Genomic DNA, 26,349 nt, shown 5'->3' on the forward strand with positions numbered 1-26,349 from the left:
ATCGTCCCGGAATCGAAGAGAGGAGGACAGGATAGGAGAAAGCCAGCCGTTCCGAGAACAAACCCTATCTGTATAGGATAACGTTTGCCGCTGGCGGGAATCCCTCACATAGCTCTTACAAGGCAAACCAGCTTTCAAGCTATCTAGGCTGACAAAAATCAGACTGTGATATTTTCTTGAAGCGTTCCCAGGAAAAAGGGCTCATGCTATTTTTGCTACAAACGTAGGGCCTTCTTCCTGGGAACAATTGACTTGACAAACTGTCAATTAAATGCCGGTGTGGACTCTGCTTCAGGTAATCTATGTACAATTTACAGTGAGAATAGCCATGTTATTTTTGCTACAAACGTAGGCCCTTCTTCTTGGGAACAATTGACTTGACAAACTGTCAATTAAATGCCGGTGTGGACTCTGCTTCAGGTAATCTATGTACAATTTACAGTGAGAATAGTTTACAGTTTACCTACACCAATAGGCACAATTCCAACGCCTTATCCACACGAGTCAAGTGGATCGTAAGCCCCATCCACTCTAGTTGAGTAGAGAGTCCACTTGCTGAACTAACTTGTATGCAAGTGACTTGAACGCCCACTTGGCCCATGTGCATGAGGCTTAAAAAGTAGCTAATCAGGAGGTGTCTTTTTCTTGGAAACTGACCACTGCTCTATTTTCAGTTACATTGGAGCAGTGGTCAAAGACTAGTTCCCCGGGGAGAAAATACTAAACTTATACCTACCTAAGGCTGCATTCCTGATAGCAACTTTATACATCGGTGTTTTGCAATTTTTTATCGTTACAGAAACTTTTCTCTAATCACAACTATGGCCGGGTCACATTTTGAGAGCTCTATAAGTGGATCAATCAATCAGATCTGGTTGCTTAAGTGCTTCTTTCTTCTTTATTATTATTTTTTTTTTCTGATCTATGTCCTCCCTGGGTTGAAATCCGAGTGGCTAATATCAACCTAAATTTTAAAATTAACACATCAGTTATTATCTGATCTATGTCCTCCCTGGGTTGAAATCCGAGTGGCTAATATCAACCTAAATTTTAAAATTAACACATCAGTTATTTCTCCCTCTCTCTATCTTTCTGCTCCCCCCTTCTCCACCTAGATTAATTATAAAGGAATTAGAAACCTGAACGCCAGGGCTTATCAGGACAGGACCCTACCTAGATCCAGGATTGTTTACTTTCTATTATCCTATTTATCCTGAAGCCAAAGTTCAGCCTGAGTCCCCACTATCCGTTTAGGTCACGCTCCACTCACAGTACGAAGGGACGATAGGAGAAAGCCAGCCGTTCCGAGAACGAACATCATCCCATCAGGATAAAGTCCGCCCCGGGCGGGAATCGAACCCGCGGCCTAACGCTTACAAGGCAGACGCGCTACCAACCAAGCTAACTAGGCTGGCAGACTCGACTTCAATCGAGAAGGTACAGGAAGAAAAATGATTCAGGATACGGGAAATTGGGAAAGAAATGGAAAAAGAAGACAAGTTCAGGAGTTTATTTTCCTTTCGGGAAACTTTCGGAATCAGTACCAGTAGCTTTTTGGAAACTGAAAGTACTGAAACCATGGACTAAAACCTTGATCTTCGATCTTCGATGGCGGGGAATGCGCCATCTTGGATTTCCAAAGGTTTAGTACAGGCGCTATCTACGCCACCTAGTGGTTAAACTAATTTCCGCATTTTAAAAGAGGGGAAATGAGCTTCAGATCTTCAGAAGAGAGGAAATCCTCCCAGTTTCCGAAAGAAAAATACAACCCTAGTAAAAAAGAGTATTGTGTAATTCAGGGATGGGATATTCAAATCTTTTCTTACGACTCTCAAAAGAATCAGCTTATCAGCTCTTTCGATTCGCGAATCGATGCACACGATTCTTTTGAAAGAATCGACTCTTTGAATCGATTCACTCGAAACTTACCCATCCCTAAAAATGGAATAACATAATTATTATGATTGTACTCGAGCAGGGTCCACACGTCACAGTTTAGTCGACTGTTCGCATAAGACTAAGTTTCAACAAGTGTTGTGTAAGCGTGGGCAGTTCGTAAACTTGAGAAAATTTTTACTGTCCCACGCTACAGAGGTTACTTCTTCAAAATGGACTTTTTTTTACCTATAGGTATGTCAAAGTATAAGGGAGGTACAGATAGAGGGAACTGTAAAAAAGGAGGTCTTATCGTCCCGGAATCGAAGAGAGGAGGACAGGATAGGAGAAAGCCAGCCGTTCCGAGAACAAACCCTATCTGTATAGGATAACGTTTGCCGCTGGCGGGAATCCCTCACATAGCTCTTACAAGGCAAACCAGCTTTCAAGCTATCTAGGCTGACAAAAATCAGACTGTGATATTTTCTTGAAGCGTTCCCAGGAAAAAGGGCTCATGCTATTTAGGACATAGGTTACCTAGGTTATAGAAGTTAGAACAGATGTAGGTACGAGTACCTAGGTACCTACATCTATTGTATAAACCTAATTTAGGTAGGTAGATACCTAAGTATAAAGAAACTTTTATTTGACACACTGTCTTTTAATTGAATAATTAAATTTGCAAACTCCAGAGATGTTTTATTGTATACATCTATCTGCCTCTGGGAAGGTAAAAGTTTTTTTTTTTTTTTTAATTCTTGGAAGATCTCAGTTTGGAATATTTTTACTTTCTACTGATCTATGTCCTCCCTGGGTTGAAATCCGAGTGGCTAATATCAACCTAAATTTTAAAATTAACACATCAGTTATTTGTAACTGCTACGGTCTTAAGGTGGCGTTCCGATCCTAGCTGCCGGGCAGCGCGACCCGGCAGCGCTGCCGAGCTGCCTGGTCGCGCCATAAAGGTGACGTTTCAGTTATTAGCTTTTCAATCAGGATTATCTAAAGACACAATCTGCGGCAGAGTTGCTGCGCACGTGAACGCATTTACCTCACCTTTACGCACCTCTCAAAATGTGGCTCCGGGCACCAGACTCGAAAACAAATTTACATCAAATTCAATTCATAAAAAGAGGAAACAGTCATTACAGTCATATTATTCGCTAACTGCATCAGCAGTAGTACCCTTGGGTTGGATTTCACCAAAGACTTAATGAGAGATTTCACTAATGGTAGAAATTTTAATCATCCAAACAGGAATCCTCCTTTTTGGATCACTAAAAACTCCTTCTTTGATTATTAAAACCTCCTTTTTAAATGATTAAAAATGTTCCCATTAGTTAAATCACTCAATAATAAGTCATTGGTAAAATCCACCATTAATATTCTAATCTAGTAACGTGGTTACAGGATTTAGTAACGTGGTTACAGGATTTAGTAACTTGGTTACAGGATCTAGTAATGTGGTTACAGGATCTAGTAACTTGGTTACAGGATCTAACGTGGTTACAGGATCTAGAAACTTGGTTACAGGATCTAGTAACGTGGTTACAGGATCTAGTAACGTGGTTACAGGATCTAGTAACATGGTTACAGGAAACACAGTATGATGAGGAGACAGGTAAATAGTATGGAACTGAAGTGTTCTGAGCATCGATGATGGGACTGACCGCCCCGTTGCATGGCCGCCGGATGTTCCCCTGGGAACAGAACAGGAAGAGGTGGTTAGATATACCTACTCGTACGAAAAAGATTAAAAAAAGATGTTCCATAGAGGGAACTGTAACTGCTAATACCAGGCGAGCGTCTTAACCACTACGCCACCGAGGCATATGTGTGATTGATATACGGATGAGTGACCATCTGGCCAATCGTATGCTGCTCTGGCTCTCTTTTCGCCGGCCCCACAGAATGAAGTAAGTAAGTAGGTAATAATAAAACTCCCACTATGTAGGTAGGTAGTAGGTACCCACCTACCTATTAAAGAGAAAAAAAAGCGACTGGGTTTTAAATAATAAAATTTCAGTTAATAGGTTGGTATATTTAATATTAAATTAATATAATCAATAGGTAATTAGTAAGGTAGACACATATATTACACAGAGGAAGTGAATATTTACCTATATATTTTTGAAAATAAACAATTTTTTATAGAATTTTGTAAACAGTAAAAAATAATAAACATAATTTACAGATTTTTTTCTTCTTCTTTATTTGAAGTAAGAAACAGGTAAAAGGAAATTGGGTAGGTAGGTAAGCGGAAGAAATTAATATAGGTAGATATAGCAAGAAGATTTGAAAAGATAGGACAATTGGTTACCTACCTATCTGTGGAAGTAGGGGAGGGACACCAGTTGAGTCCGAAAATCCCAAATCATCCGATTTCGGTCCCAACTCAAAAGAAGGTCATCCGAGTTGCGTCCCCGGTACCTAAGATAGCTCAGGGACGCAACTCGGATGATAAATTTCAGAAATGGGACCCAAATCGGACGGTCGCAACTCGGATATCACAGTCGGGACTCAAGTCAGATCCCCCCGGAAGTAATAATAATAATAATAGTGCTTATTTATACTGCTCGCATAGGACTGAAAAGTCCCTTTACTCCAGCAGTAGGCTACTACTATATCCGAAATCGAAGAGAGATTCCCACTGGCTATGAGAGCAATACTTGCAACTCGCAAGAGAATCTTAAACCAGTGTCTTTGGCAAGTGTTATCGTGGCTGGCTGGCCTTTTGATAACGCTTTGATATTGATACCCATCCGTGGCACAAGTTTTACTTTCACGGATGGGTATACCATTTATAAAAATTATTTATGTTCTGTGATCATGTTGTAATGTTAATAAATGGAAACTTGACAAATTAAATTTGAAAAAACTCGTTCCGCCGCAGGCACTTTTTCCACTCACCATTGAGAACGTTGACCATGACGGATTTCGCCTGCGAGTTGGCCGGATTGCACTGGTACTTCCCGTTGTCGGAGGGCCGTGCCTTCTGAATCAGGAGGTAGGACACGGTGGTCTCTCCCTTCTCGGTGATGACGTTAACGCCGCCCCTCTGGGAATCATAGCTGATGATCTGCACCGGGGTGGGAGGGAAGTGGGAGAAGATGTTAGTTTATTTATTTTTGAATTTGTAACTAGACAGGTAAAAAAAAAACTTTGGCCTTATGAAGAAGACATTAGTGAAATATATCGTCTAAAGGTGCGTCTGCAACTGTGGACTAAACCGTATTTTGTTATTCCTCTCTGCTCTCTGAATGAGTACCAAAGCATATTCCTTGGTATTTTTTCATCAACCAAATAGCAAAACTTCATCCAGAGGTCCTCTTTCAGAGGTAACCATTGAAAATACCAAAGTGGCCTGTGGCATCAAGTGTGGTCGTGCTATTACCCCCAAAGATCAAGGAAATCTGGAAAACCTCCGGATAATAAAATACACCTATACCGACCTACATATTACCTAGTATTTGTATTTGTACTTACTGCCTCATTGTGATTCCAGAAGATATAGGCGGGGGGCTCCGGCGAGAATCGAACCACGCACGTCAGATTGATGGTCGACCCGTTCTCGATGAAAACCTCCGGTCCTCCGATGATATCTGTCTCTGGTTCTGGAACGAGAAGATATTTTCCGTCATTTATGACTAGAACTGGAAACGAATACAAACATTTCAAAACGAGTGATGAGAAGAGTTTCCTATATTCCTTTCGGAAATGGAACCGATTTCCGATGGCGCGCCATCGGAATCGGTCCATACATAGTCGATGTGTCCATAATACATAGTTGACCGAGACCCCCTCACTGGCTCGACAACATGGATTTTCCTCGTCTATCAACGGCCGGTCGACTATGTTTGAAGTTTGAACACACCTTTAAACTTCCAAATAGGTTCCCATGGTTTAGTACACGCCAAATGAGTGGAAACGAACTTCAGAAGAGGGGAAATTTCCAAAGGAAAATGCGACTGATGGCAAGAAGTATCTTCAAATGTTTCAAGTAGGCAGCTACTGACCTCGTGTAGTCACCACTGGCGTCCAGCTATTACAGTCGTCAGTCGTGAGACAGTCACAAACTGCATCTCTGCAGATTTCCAAGAATTCCAAGTTTCGAGAAACAACAACGTGACATTTTCACGAGACAAGTTACGAAACGTTCACAGATCTTCTCGTCTCTTGTCCCCGACTAATTCAACTTGGAAGTTAAATGAGAGAATGGAATTGTTGGAAAGGAAATGCAGTCGGAAAACAGATACACACACGGACCAATGGCTGAAACTTTGGATTTAGGCTCTAGGGACCTCAAAACGTGTTAAACGTTCACAGATCTTCTCGTCTCTTGTCCCCGACTAATTCAACTTGGAAGTTAAATGAGAGAATGGAATTGTTGGAAAGGAAATGCAGTCGGAAAGCAGACAGGAAGACGAAAAGTAAGTAAGGAAAAAAATGTAAAGTACCTAGACAGACATGGAGAAGACAAAGAAAAAGAAGGAGGAGGAGGAGATGAAGAAGAAGAGGGACAAGAAACAGACAGATAAGAAGTAGGAGGAGGAGAAGATACAGGAGAAGAAAGAGGAGAACAAGGAACAGACAGAGAAGAAGAATAACAAGAACAAGAAACAGACAAATAGGAAGAAGGAGGAGGAGGGGAAGAGGCAGAAGGAGACGAAGTGGAAGAAGAAGAAGAATACGACGAAAAGAATTAAAAGAAGAAGACGAAGACGTAGAAGGAGGAGGAGGAGGAGAAGTAGAAGAAGGAAGGAGAAGAAAAAGATGAAGAAGAGAAAGAACATCAAGTCCAGAAGAAGAATAAGAAGACGCAGAAGAAGGAGAAGGAGACTAAGAACAAGAAGATGATGAAGAAGAAGACGAAGAAGAATAAAAAAGAAACTGAAGGAAAAATAAACAATGGCGAAACTTATAGGATGAACGTCAGAGTTAAATTAAATTCAAAATGTCTGCCGCGTCTAAGTCTCCGAGGAAAGAAAGAAAACTACTCTTGAAGTAATAGATATCATAGATAGTGAGAAGAAAACTAGAATAACTAGATACTAGATGTACTTCGTCTAAAGAAAAGCTCTCCACAAATTAGAGATTCTTTTCAAATGGGGTCCTTGAAGGAAGACAGTCAAAGGTAATTAAAATGAAAATAATATCCTAATGATGAAAGAAGTGAAAATCATCCCTGTTATAAGGGTCGCTAATCAGCTACTCAGTCACGCTATAGTTGGCTACTTAGGAGAATATGTCCATATAAAGGTCAAGCTTGAAACACTCCTCAAAGTAGAATAGAATATATCTTGTTTGTTCCCTTTACCCCTGCCCTGATGGTGTGTGCGTTCATCAGGTAGATCTGACATTCGGACCTCTTCAGCCGCACCTATCAGGTCTACCTGATAGTGAGCGGCTTCCTAATACTCCTATGGAATTTGAGCCTTCGAGCAGTCTACGACGCGTTTGTTCTTGTTAGAACTCATCAGCTAGATTCTAGATCGTATAGTTCTCAGGTACTCCCTCACAATTTTTAAGCTGTATGAGTATTTGTACTTCCATGACGGAAACTTCAGTAAAAGTGAGAACTTCTATGAGAAGATTCACTCACCGACGACGGTCAAGTAGATATAGTGAGCCTGGTCGTAATAGATATCATAGATGGTGAGAAGAAAACTAGAATAACTAGATACCTACTTAGATACTAGATGCACTTCGTCTAAAAAAAAGCTCTCCACAAATTAGAAATTCTTTTCAAATGGGGTCCTTGAAGGAAGACAGTCAGAGGTAATTAAAATGAAAATAATACCCTAATGATGAAAGAAGTGAAAATCATCCCTGTTATAAGGGTTGCTAATCAGCTACTCAGTGGCTACTTAGGAGAATATGTCCATATAAAGGTCAAGCTTGAAACACTCCTCAAAGTAGAATAGAATATACCTTGTTTGTTCTGCTGGAATAAGACTGAAAAACTCCCTTTACCCCTGCCCTGATGGTGTGTGTGTTCATCAGGTAGATCTGACATTCGGACCTCTTCAGCCGTACCTATCAGGTCTACCTGATAGTGAGCGGCTACCTAATACTCCTATGGAATTTGAGCCTTCGAGCAGTCTACGACGCGTTTTGTTCTTGTTAGAACTCATCAGCTAGATTCTAGATCGTATAGTTCTCAGGTACTCCCTCACAATTTTTAAGCTGTATGAATATTTGTACTTTCGATTAAGATGTTCCATGACGGAAACTTCAGTAAAAGTGAGAACTTCTATGAGAAGATTCACTCACCGACGACGGTCAAGTAGATATAGTGAGCCTGGTGTGGGGTCGTCGACACCTGACACTCGTAGATACCGGTGTCCTTGTGTTGCGGATATTTGAGCTGAAGCGTCCAGTCGTCGGACGTCGGATTGTTGATGACTCGGAATCGCTGATCATTGGTGTACGTGTAGCGACCGGTCGTCAGCAGGTGGATGTCGCGGTGTCGCACGAACGATACCTGAAATCAGAGAAATGTAATACAGACGTAATTATGTGAAAAAAATCTCGTGTGAACATCACACGACTTTTCTTGAGCAATATTGCTCTCACTCGATGGGTATCAAAAGAAAAATGTTCTCATTGCCCAATGAAGGGTTACAGATATGTTTGTTATATTTTCTTTTCCTTCTCCTTCTCTCATTATGCTTAGCCGGGTTTCTTATAGGTATCATTTTAGGGATCTCCTCTCATAACTTTCTAACCGCTGAGTCAGTAGAACCCAAAACCACTAAAAAGCGGACGAAATGCCACCATCGCCAAAAGCTGCAGCGATCGTAATGAAAAGATTTTTTTTGGGGGGGGAGGGGGGGGGGGTTAGGTATGACGTGGGGTGCAATAGTCCTACATACTGGACTCCGCACACAGGAATTTCATCAGAAAAGACCTCCATTTCAATGTAATGTAGGTATGACGTCCGTACTTATATTAAGTCGGACTTTGGTCCCTGACACTTCCCCTTTGGCATCCAATATGTTAATAGAACTTTTGGTCCCCCTAGGTAAACATCGCTGAAATAATTCCCTTGGCATCGAATGTGTTAATACATAATATCAGTTATGACAGCTCCCCCCTCCCTCTCCCTCTTCCTTCTTTTTCTCCCTCTCTTGATTTCCCCTCCCTCTCCCTCCCTCCCTCCCCTCTCGGTTCATCTCCCTACCTTTCCCTCCCTCCTGCTCTCCTCCCTTTCCCTCCCCTTGCTTCCCCTCCCTCTCATTCCCGTCCTCTCCGTTCATTTACCTCCTTTCTCGTCCCTTCCCCTCTCCCTCCCTCTCCTTTCCCTCCCCTCCCAATTTCACCTCGGAGGCAAAAATGGGAGAGATCGTCTGCAATTGAAACCCGTGTACGTAATGTCTGCCATGTTTGTTGTGTTTGTCCGCCATATTGTCTGTCCGGATGTGTGGACATGGGAACTCGTAATTCCCCCTCCCCTTCCATGAATTTATTATGCTACCTGACGCAGAGGAGGGGAAGGAGGAAGGAGAGAAGAAGGGGGGAATAAAGGGACAAAATGGAAGTGGATATAGGAGGAGAGAAATAGAAGAAGATAAGGGAAGAAGAGAAGAGAGGAAGGAGAAGAGAAGATGGAGAAGAAGAAGAAAGAAGAGGATAAAGAGGAAAGAAGAGGCCAAAAAGAGGAAGAGAAGGAGGAGAAGATGAGCCTGGTGTGGGGTCGTCGACACCTGACACTCGTAGATACCGGTGTCCTTGTGTTGCGGATATTTGAGCTGAAGCGTCCAGTCGTCGGACGTCGGATTGTTGATGACTCGGAATCGCTGATCATTGGTGTACGTGTAGCGACCGGTCGTCAGCAGGTGGATGTCGCGGTGTCGCACGAACGATACCTGAAATCAGAGAAATGTAATACAGACGTAATTATGTGAAAAAAATCTCGTGTGAACATCACACGACTTTTCTTGAGCAATATTGCTCTCACTCGATGGGTATCAAAAGAAAAATGTTCTCATTGCCCAATGAAGGGTTACAGATATGTTTGTTATATTTTCTTTTCCTTCTCCTTCTCTCATTATGCTTAGCCGGGTTTCTTATAGGTATCATTTTAGGGATCTCCTCTCATAACTTTCTAACCGCTGAGTCAGTAGAACCCAAAACCACTAAAAAGCGGACGAAATGCCACCATCGCCAAAAGCTGCAGCGATCGTAATGAAAAGATTTTTTTTGGGGGGGGAGAGAAGAAGGGGGGAAATAAAGGGACAACATGGAAGAGTAGAGTAGGAGAAGGAGATAAGGGAGGAGGAGGAGAGAAGACGAGAGAAGAGAGGAAGGAGAAGAGAAGAAGAAGAAGAAGAAGAAGGAGAAGAGGATAAAGAGGCAAGGAGAGGACACTAAAATAAGAGAAGAAGGAAGAGAGAGAAGAATAATAGACGGAGAAAGAGGAAGAGAGAGGGAGAGAGAGAGAAGAATAATAAACGGAGAAAGAGAGAGAGAGAGAGAAAAGAATAATAGACGGAGAAAGAGGAAGAGAGAGAGAGGGAGAGAGAGAGAGGTAGGGAGAGAGAGAGGTAGAGAGAGGTAGAGAGAGAGAGAGAGAGCAGAGAAGAAAAGAGAAGGGAAATGAGGAGAAAGTGAAGGGAAGAGTAGAAGGAGAAGAGGAGAGAGGAGAAAGAGGAAGATAAAGAGAAGAGTAATAGACGGAAAAAGAGGAAGAAGAGGAGAAAGAAGGGGAGGGACAGAGAGAGAGAAGCAGATGACGGGATGGGGTCAATATCCCGGCTTCCCGTCCCGTCCCGTCAGGAGCCGGGACCGGGAATTGAGGATCTGATGGTTGAAACGTTGTACATTACATCCCTTGGGGCGAAAACGTCAATAGGGACTATTAGAATATTGAAATGCGGGTAGTCCAGGGGAAGGGGGAAATTCAATCATAGGGTTGCTAGACAATGGAAAATCCAGGTGTGCATCAGTTTATGTCAAAAAAGGAATGAAATTATAATAAGCTTGGCTTGCAGGGTAGCGCGTCTGCCTCTTGTATAACTTGGCAGAGGGAATAACAGGCTAAGGTCTAATCGTCTCGAAATTTGTAAAGGCCCCTTTCCACTTGTCGGGTCTTTCATCCGATTTTTTTCCGAATGTCCTGTAGGTAATGTAATTTAAATAAGAGTGTTCCCACTACACACGACACGATTTTTTTCCGAACGACAAGTGGGAACGGTCGCTTATTCGTAACCGCTAGCTCCCGGATCACAAGTTCGTTTCTCTCCGGGGACACATTATCCTAAACAGCTAAGGTTCGTTCTAGGAACGGCTGGGCTTTCCCCTATCCTATCCTCCTCTCCATAGGCGGTTCTTGCCTACATTTTTGGGGGGGCTTGATTTTGAAGGTACACCTTCAAAATTTTGATTTAGCTTTATGTAAAAAATTCAACGAAAGTTCTATTTTTCTTTGGTTTGATAGAGGGAACTGTAACTGCTAAGGTCTTATCGTCCCGAAAGCGAAGAGAGAAGGATATGATAGGAGAAAGCCAACCGTTCCGAGAACAAACACTATTCGTTCTGGATAAAACACACCGCGGGCGGGAATCGAATCCGCGGCCTAGCACAACCAAGTTAACTAGGCTGGCCATGAGCTTTTAGCTGGTATTAAAAATATGTTAGTGAACATTTTTAAAACCGTCAGAAAAGGCTGTGAGTAAAGCATAAGATTGAAAATGTAAATTGTTCCGAATTTTTTGCTCTCAAGTGTAACAGACCGGTATCTTTTGGAATCTCGAGTCAGAGACTAATTTATGGAAAGTCTTTTTTCCTCCTCTTCCTTCTTCTTCCTCCTCTTCTTCTGCTCCTCCTCCTCCCTTCTTCTTCCTCTTCTTCTTCCTTCTCTTTCTTCTTCTTTCTTCTTCTTCTCCTCCTCCTCCTCCTCCTCTTTCCTCTTCTTCTTCCTCTTTCTTCTTCATTCTTCTTCTTCTTCCTCCTCCTCTTTCTTCTTCATTCTTCTTCTTCCTTCTCTTTCTTCTTCTTCTTCTCCTCCTTCTCTTTCTTCATCTTTCTTCTTCTCCTCCTCTTCTTCTTTTCTCCTCTTCTTCTTCTCCTTCTCCTCCTCATCCTTTTCTTCTTCTTGTCCTTCTTCTTCTGCTCCTCCTCCTCCTCCTCCCTTCTTCTTCCTCTTGTCTTTCTTTCTTTTGCTTCTTTTGTGATTCCCTCTCCTCTGCTCTCCTTCCATATTTCCTTCTTTTTCTTCTCTTCCTTTTTGTTTTCCTCTTCTTTATCTTCTCTTCTTTTCTGTTCTCTATCCTTCTTTTTCTGTCCCTCTGCTCTTTCTCCTCTCTTCTTCAGCTCTCTCCTCTCCTCCCCCCCCTCTCTCTCTCTCTCTCTCTCTCTGTCTCTCTCTCCATCTCTCTTCTTTTCCTCTCATTTTCATATTCAAAGGGGATTAAGCATGTATTGTACTCGTATGTGTTCATCAGGTATTTTCTGCACATTTTTCATAATATAAAATTTAATATAATATAAATATTATACATAGTATAAATATAAAATTTATTATAATACGTAGGTACACAGAGCAGACAGCTAGTAGTATTAATATTTTGTATTTTCTGTCTAGCTTTTGGTATCTATTTATGCCTAATATTAATCAAACATAGTCTGGCTGGGGGACTAACATACCAGCTTGAAATTTATGTAGGTACCTCGCTAAAGAAATGGCAAAGATTTTGAGTGCGAAGGGCACCCACTCGTAAAATTTTTGGAGTCGAAACCAAATGTCAGCCTAAAGTATTACTGTCTACCGCGGCTGTTCTACTACCTAATCTCTTCTGGGCTTTCAAGATAGCAACGAGTGTCCATGATTAAGTCTAATTATTAGATTTATTAGGTTATGATTAGGTATTCTTTGCTTAGAGGTTATTAATAAACCCTACCTTGAAAGAAAACACGGTAGAGAATGAAAAATGTAGAGAGCAGAGAAAGAAAGCATGAAAAATGCAAAGAGCATGAAGAAGAAGGGGGGGGGGTCCTTTTGTCTCTTCTTATGGAAGTTTAAGAATGCTATTAACTTCCATAAGCCCTGGAATTCTTCAGGATAATAATCCGCCATAAACTTTCAACGTCATAAAGTCGAATAAAAAATTAACCCCTTGAAGATTTTTCCGTTCACAAAAAGCCCACTCTGAATCTTAGTAAGTCTACGGGCCAACTGCCTTAAAATATGTTCGGTTAAAGCTTGTGCATCTGCCTTGTAAGCGCTAGGCCGCGGGTTCGATTCCCGCCCGGGGCGGATTTTATCCAGATGGGATAATGTTCGTTCTCGGAACGGCTGGCTTTCCTCCGATCCTGTCTTCCTTCTTTCTTCGATTTCGGGACGATATGACCCTAGCAGTTACAGTTCCCTCTGTCAAAACCTCTTGAAAAAAGAAAGTGTTCTCATTGGCCAATGAAGGGTTAAAGATATTTTATATTTATTTTCTTTTCTTCTTCTCTCTCTCTCTTTCTCTCTGGAGCTTAGGAAGGGTATTAGAAGGAAGGTATAAGAAGTTATTTTAAATATTTATACCCCAGGAATTTTTATTTTTATGCTCACCAAAGTGAGAGAGAGAGTACAGAAAATAAAGAAGAGAGAGAGGAGAAAGAGCGGCAGATAAAGAGAGAGGAAAGAGAGATGTAGGAATGGGGAGAAGAAAGAGCGAGAGAGAGAGAGAGAGAGAGAGAGAGAGAGAGTACAGGAAATAGAGAAGAGAGAGAGGAGACAGAGCGGCAGATAGAGAGAGGAAAGAGAGATGTAGAGACATCAAGGTAAAGAGAGGCAGAGTAAGAGAGAACGGGGAGAGAGAGATAGGGGAGAGAAAGAGAAGGAGAGATCAGAAAAGGAAAAAGGGAAGGTGAGAGGGCGAACGAGATTGTGGGAAAGAGAGGAAAAGATAAAGAAAAGAGTGGAAAAAGGAGAGAGAGAGAGTAGCTGGGTGTTGATATAGGTAATTGTGTTGACAATTTTAAATTTTTGTTAACGAAAAGTCGAAATTTAATTTTCATGATTAGGTTGGGTGGCTCTCTCTCTCCTCTCTCTCTCTCTCTATCAAGGACTAAAAAATTGGCAGACACAAGGAAGGAGAAAAAGAAGAAGAAGAAGAAGAAAGAGAAGACGACAAAGAAGAAGAACAAGAAAAAGAAGAAGAAAGAGGAGAAGAAGAAGAAGAAGAAGAAGAAGAAGAAGAAGAAGAAGAAGAAGAAGAAGAAGAAGAAAATAATAATAAAGAATAGGAGCAAGATACAGAAGAAGAAGAAGGAGAAGAAAAAGGAGAAGAAGAAGGAGAAGAAGAAGAAGAACAGTCTCAGAAAAGCTGCATTCCGTGAATATGAAATATTCAAAGATTCAAACATAACTGAAGTGAAGGTTAGAGATTGTAAAAAATGAAAGAGAGGAAGAGAAGGAGGGAGGAGAATGGAGGAGGAGGAAGCAGAGGAAGAAGAGAAGAAAACAGAGATATGAAATGAAAAACGAAATACGAAGGAAAAGGAGAAGAAGATGGATAGAAGAAGAAGAAGAAGGCGAAAAAGAAGGAGAAGGAGAAGAAGAAGAAGGAGAAGGAGAAGAAGAAGAAGGAGAAGAAGAAGGAGAAGAAGAAGGAGAAGGAGAAGAAGAAGGAGAAGAAGAAGGAGAAGAAGGAGGAGAAAAAGGAGAAGAAGAAGGAGAAGAAGAAGGAGAAGAAGGAGGAGAAGGAGAAGAAGAAGGAGAAGAAGAAGAACGCAGAAAAGCTGCATTCCGTGAATATGAAATATTCAAAGATTCAAACATAACTGAAGTGAAGGTTAGAGATTGTAAAAAATGAAGGAGAGGAAGGGAAAGAGGGAGGAAAATGGAAGAGGAAGAGGAGGAGAAGGAGGAAGCAGAGGAAGAAGAGAAGAAAACAGAGATATGAAATGAAAAACGAAATACGAAGGAAAAGGAGAAGAAGATGGATTTTAGTATTTTGTCCCTCACTTTATTGCGAAGAAAAAGAGGAGAGGAAGGAGGAGGAAGAAGAAGAGAAGGGGGAGGAGGAGGGGAAGGATGGGAAATTGGAGATGAAGAAGATGTAGGTTATAACATTTTGTTCCTCACTTTATTGTTGAAAAAATCTGGTGTGAACATCACACGACTTTCCCTATCCTATTGAATGATGCTTATTTGGGTGTTCTTCTATTGTAACCTTTACAATATGAGAAATTGGAGATGAAGAAGAGGTAGGTTATAACATTTTGTTCCTCACTTTATTATTGAAAAAAATCTGGTGTGAACATCACACGACTTTCCCTATCCTATTGAATGATGCTTATTTGGGTGTTCTTCTATTGTAACCTTTACGTTTATTGTTGAAAAAAATCTGGTGTGAACATCACACGACTTTCCCTATCCTATTGAATGATGCTTATTTGGGTGTTCTTCTATTGTAACCTTTACAATATATCTAACCGTTTAGTCAGTATAGCTGAAAACCCCCAAAAAGCGGTCGAAAACCGCCAAAAAGCGGTAAAATGCCGCCAACCGTTGCACCGATCTTAACCAAAAGTTTCGTGTCGCATTCTTGTCACATTTGACAATTTTGACATCTACATATCGAATTTCAAGTCTCTAGCTAGTACCTAGAGCCTAAATCCAAAGTTTCAGCCATTGCTACCGACTAAACGGTAATTCTTGTCACATTTGACATCTACATATCGAATTTCAAGTCTCTAGCTAGTACCTAGAGCCTAAATCCAAAGTTTCAGCCATTGCTACCGACTAAACGGTTAGAGATAATATGATAAAAGTTAGGGTAAAATAATACTCAAATAAGCACCATTCAATAGGATAAGGAAAGTCGTGTGATGTTCACACCAGATTTTTTTTTTTATTTTAGATGTTCAACATCTACTGTAGGTAGAGTATAGGGCTTATAGGTGTCTACTGTAGCTGGTAGACTATACTCGGTGACTGTAGACAGGGGGTCTACACCGTCCCAGGGGCAGGGTAGTAGGGTTTGTCTAACATCCTCTACCTGGATATCTTGGCCAACGGATCGCCTTGGGGTGCGACAGCTGTTTTCAAACCTACGTATGAATAATTCAAAACATTCTACCCCCCCCCCCCCCCCGGCTCTTCCTGTCTAACATCCTCTACCTCGATATCTTAGCCAACGGATTGCCTTGGGGTGCGACAGCTGTTTTCAAACCTACGTATGAATAATTCAAAACATCCCCCCCCCCACGATAGTGTCTTACCCTAATACACTCCTGTTCGGAAAATTCGGACCGCATTGACGTTTGAAACATTTTCAATATCAAAGAAATTTCCTTTTTTTTGAGGTTTGATAGAGGGAACTGTAACTGATGCTAAGGTCTTATCGTCCCGAAAGCGAAGAGAGAATAAGGATATGATAGGAGAAAGCCAGCCGTTCTGAGAACGAACACTATTCGTTCTGGATAAAACCCACCCCGCGGGCGGGAATCGAATCCGCAGCCTAGCACTTATAAGGCAGACGCGTTACCAACCAAGCTAACTATTAGGCTAGCCATGAGCTTTTATCTGGTATCAAAATTATGTGTAGTTGAACATTTTTACTGTTGTTCTCTTTTCTTCTCTCTCTTTCTCTCTCTCTCTCTCTCTCTCTCTCTCTCTCTTTATTTTATTTCTCCCCCCTCTCTCTCTCTCCCTCTTTTTCTCATTTTTTCATCTCCCTCTCCATCGCTGTGTCTGTGTGGAATATCTCACTCAAGTGTGACACGTTCACTCTCACACACGAATAAGAAAAAGAAAGAGAAGAATGAGAAGAAGAAGAAGAAGAAGAAGAAGAAGAAGAAGAAGAAGAAGAAGAAGAAGAAGAAGAAGAGGAATAAGGAGAAGAAAAAGAATTAAAAGAAGAAGAAGAAGAAGAAGAAGAAGAAGAAGAAGAAGAAGAAGAAAAAGATGAAGAAGAAGATGAAGAGGAATAAGGAGAAGAAAAAGAATTAAAAGAAGAAGAAGATAAGAATGAGAATAAGGAAAGTAAGAGGAGGAGGAGAAGAAGAAGTGATGATGATGATGATGATGATGATGATGATGATGATGATGATGATGATGATGATGATGATGATGATGAAGAGGAATAAGGAGAAGAAAAAGAATTAAAAGAAGAAGAAGAAGAAGAAGAAAAAGATGAAGAAGAAGATAAAGAGGAATAAGGAGAAGAAAAAGAATTAAAAGAAGAAGAAGATAAGAATGAGAATAAGGAAAGTAAGAGGAGGAGGAGAAGAAGAAGAAGAAGGAGAAAAAGAAAAAGATGAAGAGGAATAAGGAGAATGAATATGAATATGAAAATTTCTGCTTTATTTTATTAAATTTTATAAATACAATGCATACATCCCCTAAGCTAATCCTAACTTCTTTAAAACCGTCAGAAAAGGCTGTGAGTCTTAGATTGGAAATCCAAATTTTCCCGAATTTTTTGCTCTCAAGTGTAACAGACTGGTATCTCGAGTCACAGACTAATTTATGGAAAGTCTTTTTTCCTCCTCTTCCTTCTTCTTCTCCTCCTTCTTCTTTCTTCCTCTTCTTCTTCTCCTTCTCCTCCTCCTTCTTCTTTCTTCCTTCTTCTCCTTCTGCTCCTCCTGCTCTCCTTCACCTTTTCCTCTATCCTCTTCTTCTTTCTTCTTCCTCCTCTTTCTTCTTCTTCCTCCTCTTTCTTCTTCATTCTTCTCTTTCCTCTTCTTCTTCCTCCTCTTCCTTCTTCTTCCTCCTCCTCTTTCTTCTTCTTCTTCTCTTTCCTCTTCTTCTTCCTCCTCTTCCTTCTTCATTCTTCTTCTTCTCTCCTACTGCTCCTCTTCCTTCTTCTTCTTTTCTCCTCCTCCTCTTCTTCTCCTTCTCCTCCTTATCCTTTTTCTTCTTGTTGTCGTTTTCTTCAACTCCTTCTTCTTTTTCTTCTTCTTCTTCTTCTTCTTGTCCTTCTTTCCTTTGCTTCTTTTGTAATTCCCTCTGCTCTCCTTCCATATTTCCTCCTTTTTCCTCTCTCTTTATCTTCTCTTCTTTTCTGTTCTCTATCCTTCTTTTTCTGTCCCTCTGCTCTTTCTCCTCTCTTCTTCAGCTCTCTCCTCTCCTCTCTCTCTCTCTCTCTCTCTCTCTCATTTTCATATTCAAAGGGGATTAAGCATGTATTGTACTCGTATGTGTTCATCAGGTATTTTCTGCACATTTTTCATAATATAAAATTTAATATAATTTAAATATTATACATAGTATAAATAATAAATTTATTATAATATGTAGGTACACAGAGCAGACAGCTAGTGGTATTAATATTTTGTATTTTCTGTCTAGCTTTTGGTATCTATTTATGCCTAATATTAATCAAACATAGTCTGGCTGGGGGACTAACATACCAGCTTGAAATTTATGTAGGTACCTCGCTAAAGAAATAGTAAAGATTTTGAGTGCGAAGGGCATCCACTCTTAAAATTTTCGGAGTCGAAACCAAATGTCAGCCTAAAGCAATCACCCTAGAACTGATTGAGAGGCAACAGGTAGGTACACACTACACAGAGCAGACTTAACAAGGTAGGTATATCAATTTGTTCAAATTGACCAGATTCCTTTTTTGAATCTTTTTTCTTCTTCTTATGTGCAATTTTTTATACTGATGATGCCAGCAATGATGAAACATGTCTGTATAAATAAACAATAAAAAAAACCCTCTCCCAACTGTGAAGAGTAAAAGCTATTTGTGTTCTTCTTTTCAAGATCAATCTTCACAAAGTCACGTCAGAATCTATCAATACAGTTCCCTCTGTCAAACCTCTTAAAAAAAAAAAATAGGTAGTCTATATATGTCTATAGTAGGTACATAGGTATAGGTAAGTATGTAGGTACTAGGTACATATACATAGTATTGTCTAGAAAGCACACAGCCCCATTGAGTCAAGCTGTGAAACCCAATATCAAGATGACAGGTGTATGGAAGAGTGGGAGACAATATTGTAGCAGAGTCTCTGTTACTTACTTTGAATTTTGAATAAGTTGAAAGCAATATAGCTGCTCATTTTATGTACAGGTAGGTATCGACTATCTACCTATAGTACCTATACGAACTTTATCGTGTAAGTTACTTTACTATGAAGTAGATCAAATGGTTTGATTCAATTGTTTATTAAAACAAAAATGTAATAGTTAGGCACTTGTACAAAGGATTTTTCCATAAAAAATCAGACTGGCAAACAATAAATTGTTAATGGGGAAAAAACAAAATTATTAAATTTTCCTCTAGGTAGTCTAGTAAACTGTTATTTTATTTTCATAGATACCTAACTAAAACACTTCGTCTAACAGTTCTAACTTCTTTCCAGAATTAATTTAATTGATAATAGAAATTAAAAGTAAACTTCCCTGATTCCATTATCTATACTTTCTAGTGTTTTACTTTGAAAGTTACCTAGAAGTGTAAAGTTCTACAAGCTAAAAGTACCTAACCTACTAATATGTAATGAGTTATATCAATACAATAAATATTAATTGAATGGAATATCTACCTACGCTACGTCTCTACTTCATAAAAGTATGTAGAAATTCAGAAATTGTATGAACGCCCAGTAACTATTCTAAGTATGCAATGTGCCTAGCAAAAAAGATAATCCTTTAGCGAAAGGTGTTATTTTCAAAGCTTTTTCTCGTGTAGGTTGTTTCACTCCCCCTTTCTCTATCTCTTTTTACTTTCTATTTTCCCTCTCTTTGGATGCCTTTCTCTGTCTCTTTTTTCCCTCCCTATATGCCTATACGTGTGAAAGAGAGGGAGAGAAAGAGAGGGAGGGAGAGAGAAAAAAGGTGGGGGAAGGAGACGACCCTCCCTATATGCCTATACGTGTGAAAGAGAGGGAGAGAAAGAGAGGGAGGGAGAGAGAAAAAAGGTGGGGGAAGGAGACGAAAATTTAATTTTTCTCTCTGTCTTATTTTTCATTTTACCTAACCGCCATGTCACGTCAAGGTAGACGTCGTGTAGATGAATTTTTTCACGTCGCCTCCAATTTCTTTTATTCTCCTCCTCCACTTCCTCTTCCTTCTCCACTAAAATCTCCCCCTCCTCTTTCTTCTGCTTCTTTTGCCATTTCTTCCTCTTGAACTGCCTCCCCCCCTCCAATTTTTTTTATTCTCCTCCTCCACTTCCTCTTCCTTCTCCACCAAAATCTCCCCCTCCTCTTTCTTCTGCTTCTTTTGCCATTTCTTCCTCTTGAACTGCCTCCCCCTATTTCTCAGTCTCTTTCCTCTCCTGCTTCTTTTGAAATTTCATCTTCTCTTCCACCTCCTCTTTCTTCTCCTCCTTCTCTTCCACCTTCTCTTTCTCCTCCCCCTTCTTCTGCTTCTTTTGCCATTTTATCTTCTCCTCCTCCTCCTTGTTTTCCTCGTCGACATCCATAGGTATATTTTTCTCCTTCTCCTCCTCCGCCTCCTTCTCCTTTTTTACTTTTTCCTTGTCTTCTCCAATTTCTTTCGACTTCCTTCTCTTCATTTCTCAGCCTCCTTCCTCTCCTGCTTATTTTGAAATTTCATCTTCTCTTCCACCTCCTCTTTCTCCTCCCCCTTCTTCTGCCATTTTATCTTCTCCTCCTCCTTCTTCTTTTCCTCCTCCATATCTTTCTCTTGAACTTCCTTCTCTTATTTCTCAGCCTCCTTCTTCTCCTGCTCTTTTGCAATTTCATCCCTTTTCTTCAGCAGTAGGCTACTGTGGTCAGATGCTCAAATAATATTGAGGATAAATTTATATTGAACCCACGTCTTCCTGTTTACAAGACGAGCGTCTTGACCATTACACCACCGAGGTCGAGACAGGGTACTACTGTTTATCCTCATAAGGAAAGTGAGATTTCCTGTCCAATTTTTAACCATTGTAGGCAAGACTGACTTACAAACAAAGATCTCAAGTTAAGTAAAACCATGTAAAAAGAAAGGATATCTTTTTTCACCTGCCATACACCGGGGTGATGGTCTCTAGCTCTCTAGCCATGTTTAATTGGCTCGTCCCTTTAATTTGGTAAAAAAAAAAGAAAAAATGAACATAGAAGGAAACCCTTTTTACTTCCCTGTTCACGTTTTTTAATTATTAAATGGAAAGCTCGTAAAATGTCTTCATATTCGTATACAGTATAATGGTGAGGGTGACCCTATATAGCCTCCTCACGCCCAAGCCAAAATTCAAGTTTTACTAGCTTAAAGCCCAAGGTCCACACGGGTGAAGTGAAGCCAATTTATTAGTTGTTTTTGTTTTATCCGCTAAAGGAAATTTGCAAGGTCGACGGGCGTGGACCTTGGGCGTTAACCAAGAAAAAGTTCAAAAATAGTCTGGGCTTTTAGAAAAAATAATTTTTGTGTCCACAAGTGTGGACCTTGGGCGTGAGGAGGCATTGCACAGGGTTTGGGGGGCGGCTCTTGTCCACGGTGTTAGTGTTGCTCCGAGAAGGGAGATCGCAGCCCAAGTAAGATTTTATTCTTTTGATGGTGAACATTAAAGTTCAGGTTGACACAAGTTCGGCAATGATATGTTGAGTTAGTATGCACTGTTAATGAAATGTTGAATTAATTTACTGTAAGTTTGTAATGTAGTATTGAAAATGTTGTCTGTCCCATGTTTCATTGTAAATGTGTTGATTGTAAATATTTAATACTGTACAGAGAATGAAACATTGTCTTCAGACGTTGTTTTGACTAGTTTCGGGTACATTTAGGGCTATCCTGGACTGAAAAGTCCCTTGACCCCGTCTAAACAAGGGGAGACCTTAAGACCTCCCACAGTAGAAATATATATTGAATACAGAATGAAACATTGTCTTCAGACGTTGTTTTGACTAGTTTCGGGTACATTTAAGGCTATCCTGGACTGAAAAGTCCCTTGACCCCGTCTAAACAAGGGGAGACCTTAAGACCTCCCACAGTAGAAATATATATTGAATACATATTGTATAGTAAAATTAATAAAATCCTATTTAAATTACAGAAAAAAAATACAATATATATGCTGAGAATCCTTTAGCATTATAAAATAATGTAATAAAAGTCAATTTGCAATATTACTCAAATGTGTAAATTTAATTTGATTTTTGTTTGTTGGAACTCAATATTATGGGAAAACTTTGAACTACATCTTTCTGACTCCCCATGAGTTCACGAGACGTGATGGTAGTGTGTTTCTACCTTACTTCCCTTGATCACACTTTGAGGAAGCCAATCCAGTTTAATTAATCAATTTGATTGGTCAATTTTTACAATATATTCTGAGAATTCTTTAGCATTATAAAATAATGTAATAAAAGTCAATTTGCAATATTACTCAAATGTGTAAATTTAATTTGATTTTTGTTTGTTGGAACTCATGTTATTTGTTTTGACTTTTTAAGGACATATCTATTAAGAGTTAATATTACATTTTTTTTTGTTTTTTTTTTTTTTATATATGAAGTAAGTATCACTTATGACTTATGAGTAAATAACAACACAAAATGTCAATTAGCTTGAAAACAAAATGTCAATTGTTGGGTTAAAAAAAGTGTTTTTGAGTTAAATATGCTTTGTTTTGTGTCTTATTCAGCCAGCTATTGTTCTGGAATTTCAAAGCTATCTGGTAAGCTCGCAAGATTTACCAGTGGCATGTTCCACGAACAACTCTGTACTTCCCATTCCTCGCTGTTTACTCCATGCCGAAAAAAGCGAGGACTGGGGAGTGCGGAATTGTTCGTTGAATAGGGCCCCTGATAACCAGGCTCTAATTAAAGTTGAAACAAATAGGTATATACCTTTAATAAATCAATTTAATAATGTCTGTATTTGCTAGAGCTAGAGGTATTTCTACGTAAGTAAGTGGTATTTTTACTGACAATTACGCGTCCAAAAATATGTACTTCACTATGCCTTAATTGATCAGTCACGGAGTTTTTATTCCTCGTCCTTATTTTCTTCCTGTCTTTGTACATGGTTCTTCTTTTATCTAAAATGTACCCTTTTTCAGGTCCATGGAAAATGCATCTGGGGATACCAAGCCTGCTACAAAACAGATGCTGCCTAGAAGGATATTTCCATGGGATGAACAGCTGAGGTGAGTAGAGTAACAGTGCTCGTAATAGGACTAAAAAGTCCCTTTTCTCGCCGAAAAAAAGCGAGGACTGGGGAGTGCGGAATTGTTCGTTGAATAGGGCCCCTGATAACCAGGCTCTAATTACTTGAAGTTGAAACAAATATATACCTTTAATAAATCAATTGGTAATGTCTGTATTTGCTAGAGCTAGAGGTATTTCTACGTAAGTAAGTGGTATTTTTACTGGCGATTACGCGTCCAAAAATATGTACTTCACTATGCCTTACTCGATCTTCTTGAATTGCATGACTGATGGAGTTTTTATTCCTCGTCCTTATTTTCTTCCTGTCTTTGTAAATGGTTCTTCTTTTATCTGAAATGTACCCTTTTTCAGGTCCATGGAAAACGCATCTGGGGATTCCAAGCCTGCTACAAAACAGGTGCTGCCTAGAAGGATATTTCCATGGGATGAACAGCTGAGGTGAGTAGAGTAACAGTGCTCGTAATAGGACTGAAAAGTCCCTTTTCTGGCTAACCATGCCGTCCATGCCCCAATTTTTTTTCTTAGTTTGTTACTTACCTAGGTGCTATATTCAGCTTAAACAGCTCTAAAGCATGGGTTAAGCAAGCTTATGCAAATCTAGGTATTTTAAATATAAAGTTTCCTACCATGTTTTTCTTTCAGTCTACCGAGGACAGTGTCAGTTCGAGCAAACATCACAAGCACGCCAAGAAGCATAAAGACAAACACGAGGAGAGGAAGGACAAAGTTCACGATCATGGGAAAGACAAAGTGCGAAAGTCCACGGGTACCACGGTCAAAGAACTTCTCAATGAGAAGAAAATGGATGTGACTAGTACTCCACCTACTCCGGCTGTTCCAATAGCCCAGCATGTTCCAGGTAAGATATAGTAGTCTATTAAATAAGAATAGGAAGTTTTTCAAATTGACAAATCCTACTTCCATCCCTTTGTTGTTGTTGCGGCTTCAGCTGTAGCCGAATGGTGATGGCAGAATAAACCAGTAGAAGTGGCCACTCTGAGTTTTTCAAATGACAAATCCTACTTCCATCCCTTTGTTGTTGTTGCGGCTTCAGCTGTAGCCGAATGGTGATGGCAGAATAAACCAGTAGAAGTGGCCCAAATTTTAGTTACAAGATTTGACCCAAACAAACAAACAAACAAACAAACAAACAAACAAACAAACAAATTACAAACAGAGATCTCAAGTTAAGTAAAACCATGTAAAAAGAAAGGATATCTTTTTTCACCTGCCATACACCGGGGTGATGGTCTCTAGCTCTCTAGCCATGTTTAATTGGCTCGCCCCTTTAATTTGTTAAAAAAAAAATATCTAGCTCTCTAGCCATGTTTAATTGGCTCGTCCCTTTAATTTGGTTTTTTAAAAAAAAAAATGAACATAGAAGGAAACCCTTTTTTAGAAGTCTTTTACTTCCCTGTTCACGTTTTTTATTTATTAAATGGAAAGCTCGTAAAATGTCTTTATATTCGTATACAGTATAATAGGTGACCCTATATAGCCTCCTCACGCCCAAGCCAAAATTCAAGTTTTACTAGCTTAAAGCCCAAGGTCCATACGGGTGGACCTTAAAATTATATTGCTAAATGTCCAGACCATTTTTGAACTTCTCCTCGGTAAACGCCCGGGTCCACGCCGTGGACCCATGGAGGTACTTTTTTAAATACGATATTTTTCAGTGAAGTGAAGCCAATTTAGTTAATGAAACTGCATTTTATGCCGGAAATATTGTTAAAAGTACACATGACATGTAACCGAGAGATTGATGGTTCGAGTCCAGGACAAGTTATCCGAAAACATAAACCCCATTTCCTCTTTTTCCTGCAGTGTTCGCGGCAAAAAATACACACCAAAGCCGGCGTCAAAGAAAATCGTACAACACACGCCGCAGACAACTCAAACCCCCATGCGATTTATTTGTTGTTTTTGTTTTATCCGCTAAAGGAAATTTGCAAAGTCCACGGGCGTGGACCTTGGGCGTTAACCAAGAAAAAGTTCAAAAATAGTCTGGGCTTTTAGAAAAATAATTTTTGTGTCCACAAGTGTGGACCTTGGGCGTGAGGAGGCATTGCACAGGGTTTGGGGGGCGGCTCTTGTCCACGGTGTTTAATTCACTCTTTCCCTCGCCTCCTCGTTTAGTTTGGACTTCGCCGTCGTCCAATTTGAACGACGTTATCGAGTCTGTAGTTCGAGCCGCCCATCACGAGCCGCACACCGTTAGGACGCCCAACTCGTGCGAGTTTAACCGCCCGATTATCTTCTCGGAGGACTCAGGTAGGCGTGTGTCGTGGTGTGGCCAAATGGGAGTTTGTGTTTTGTGCTCATATTATACGCGTAGTTGTTATTATTTATTGTGTATACTGTCTCTTGGTCCCTTTTTCGTCTAGCGTTGTGTGTTTTGTTGACATGAAACAAGGTAGAAACACACAACCATCACATCACGTGACGTGATAGTAGTGTATGTATACTTTCTCTTGGTCTTGGCCCTTTTTCGTCTAGCGTTGTGTGTTTTGTTGACATGAAACAAGGTAGAAACACACAACCATCACATCACGTGACGTGATGGTAGTGTGGCTGTTCTGAACGAGATTACCTCCAATTTTATGGGAAAACTTTTAACTACATCTTTCTGACTCCCCATGAGTTCACGTGACGCGATGGTAGTGTGTTTCTACCTTACTTCCCTTGATCACACTTTGAGGAAGCCAATCCAGTTTAATTAATCAATTTGATTGGTCAATTTTCTACTTTGAATTAAGTTGACCCCTCGTATTGCTTATTCGAAATGGATCAGATAATGTGTCCCTGATCCCTGAATAATGCTGATTTAACTAGGTCCATTTAAATCGTTTTTGTATTCAGACTCGTAGTGCCTGGTCTGTATTAGTTCCCTTTTCGTTTAATTTTTGCTTTATTTTCTCATGTTCCTTTTGGTTTTAAGTAATGTTTTTTTTTCTACTTGGTAAGTACATTTTCTTGTTTTGGTTTGAGTAGATTTAGTTGTGTTCATATTATGTGGATTGTGTTGGTCCTTTTGATCCTAACTTTCAGGAGTGAGCGGATCCTTGGTTCGGCGTCACTCCGCCCTATAATTGTCTGGTCGAATTTAAATCTGTTGCATCAGGGGGAAAAATCATCTGACTTTATGTTTGACTATGGGTACAATGGTCCTACATATACTGGACTCCGCACACAGGAATTTCGTTAGGCCAGCCACTCACTATCAGGTAGACCTGACAATCGGACCTTTTCAGCCGTACCTGTCAGATCTACCTGATACTGTGTGGTTAGCGTTAGAAAAGTCCCCCATTTCAATGTAATGCAAAACGTTTAACCCAAACGTCTCTTCCACTCTTCCTTCCAGCCTCACTGCCAACATCCGAAGACGTGGACATGTCAGAGGACGTGTTA

At 40.1% G+C, this 26,349-nt stretch overlaps 3 protein-coding genes across 3 annotated transcripts in view; 1 reads left to right on the forward strand and 2 right to left on the reverse strand.

The window, feature by feature from the left end:
* LOC103516853 (heterogeneous nuclear ribonucleoprotein 27C) overlaps window positions 1–3,463 on the reverse strand; it is a 22,899-nt gene extending 19,436 nt beyond the window's left edge. The window contains exon 1 of the mRNA XM_026829141.1: window positions 3,326–3,463. Within this exon, the coding sequence (XP_026684942.1) occupies window positions 3,326–3,463 (138 nt within the window). The remainder of the gene's footprint in view (window positions 1–3,325) is intronic.
* LOC103516854 (zwei Ig domain protein zig-8-like) lies at window positions 3,261–22,476 on the reverse strand. The gene is made up of 6 exons (XM_026829142.1): window positions 22,468–22,476; window positions 9,561–9,743; window positions 8,149–8,176; window positions 5,362–5,489; window positions 4,786–4,954; window positions 3,261–3,575 (listed from the first exon to the last, which is right to left on the reverse strand). Exons 1-6 carry the CDS (start codon window positions 22,474–22,476, stop codon window positions 3,466–3,468), a joined length of 627 nt encoding a protein of 208 aa, XP_026684943.1. The 3' UTR covers window positions 3,261–3,465.
* A 165-nt stretch (window positions 22,477–22,641) lies between these two features.
* On the forward strand, window positions 22,642–26,343 carry LOC103516855 (the record flags this gene model as incomplete). Its single annotated transcript, XM_008481842.1, has 6 exons — window positions 22,642–22,676; window positions 22,833–22,919; window positions 23,293–23,338; window positions 23,584–23,800; window positions 25,078–25,212; window positions 26,303–26,343. Coding segments are annotated over exons 1-6 (561 nt in total), but the record flags the coding sequence as incomplete, so codon positions are not given.
* Between the last annotated feature and the right edge of the window lie 6 nt (window positions 26,344–26,349).

The sequence above is a fragment of the Diaphorina citri genome, unplaced genomic scaffold (assembly GCF_000475195.1).
Source record: "Diaphorina citri unplaced genomic scaffold, Diaci psyllid genome assembly version 1.1 scaffold1681, whole genome shotgun sequence".
NCBI lineage: Eukaryota > Metazoa > Arthropoda > Insecta > Hemiptera > Psyllidae > Diaphorina > Diaphorina citri.

Excerpts from the sequence above, each read along its gene's own strand:
- LOC103516854 (XM_026829142.1), bottom strand. Across the intron at positions 5,490-8,148 it reads TATCTACTTGACCGTCGTCG|AACCAGAGACAGATATCATC; the intron begins GTGAGTGAATCT and ends TTCTCGTTCCAG. Across the intron at positions 4,955-5,361 it reads TCTGGAATCACAATGAGGCA|ATCATCAGCTATGATTCCCA; the intron begins GTAAGTACAAAT and ends ACCCCGGTGCAG.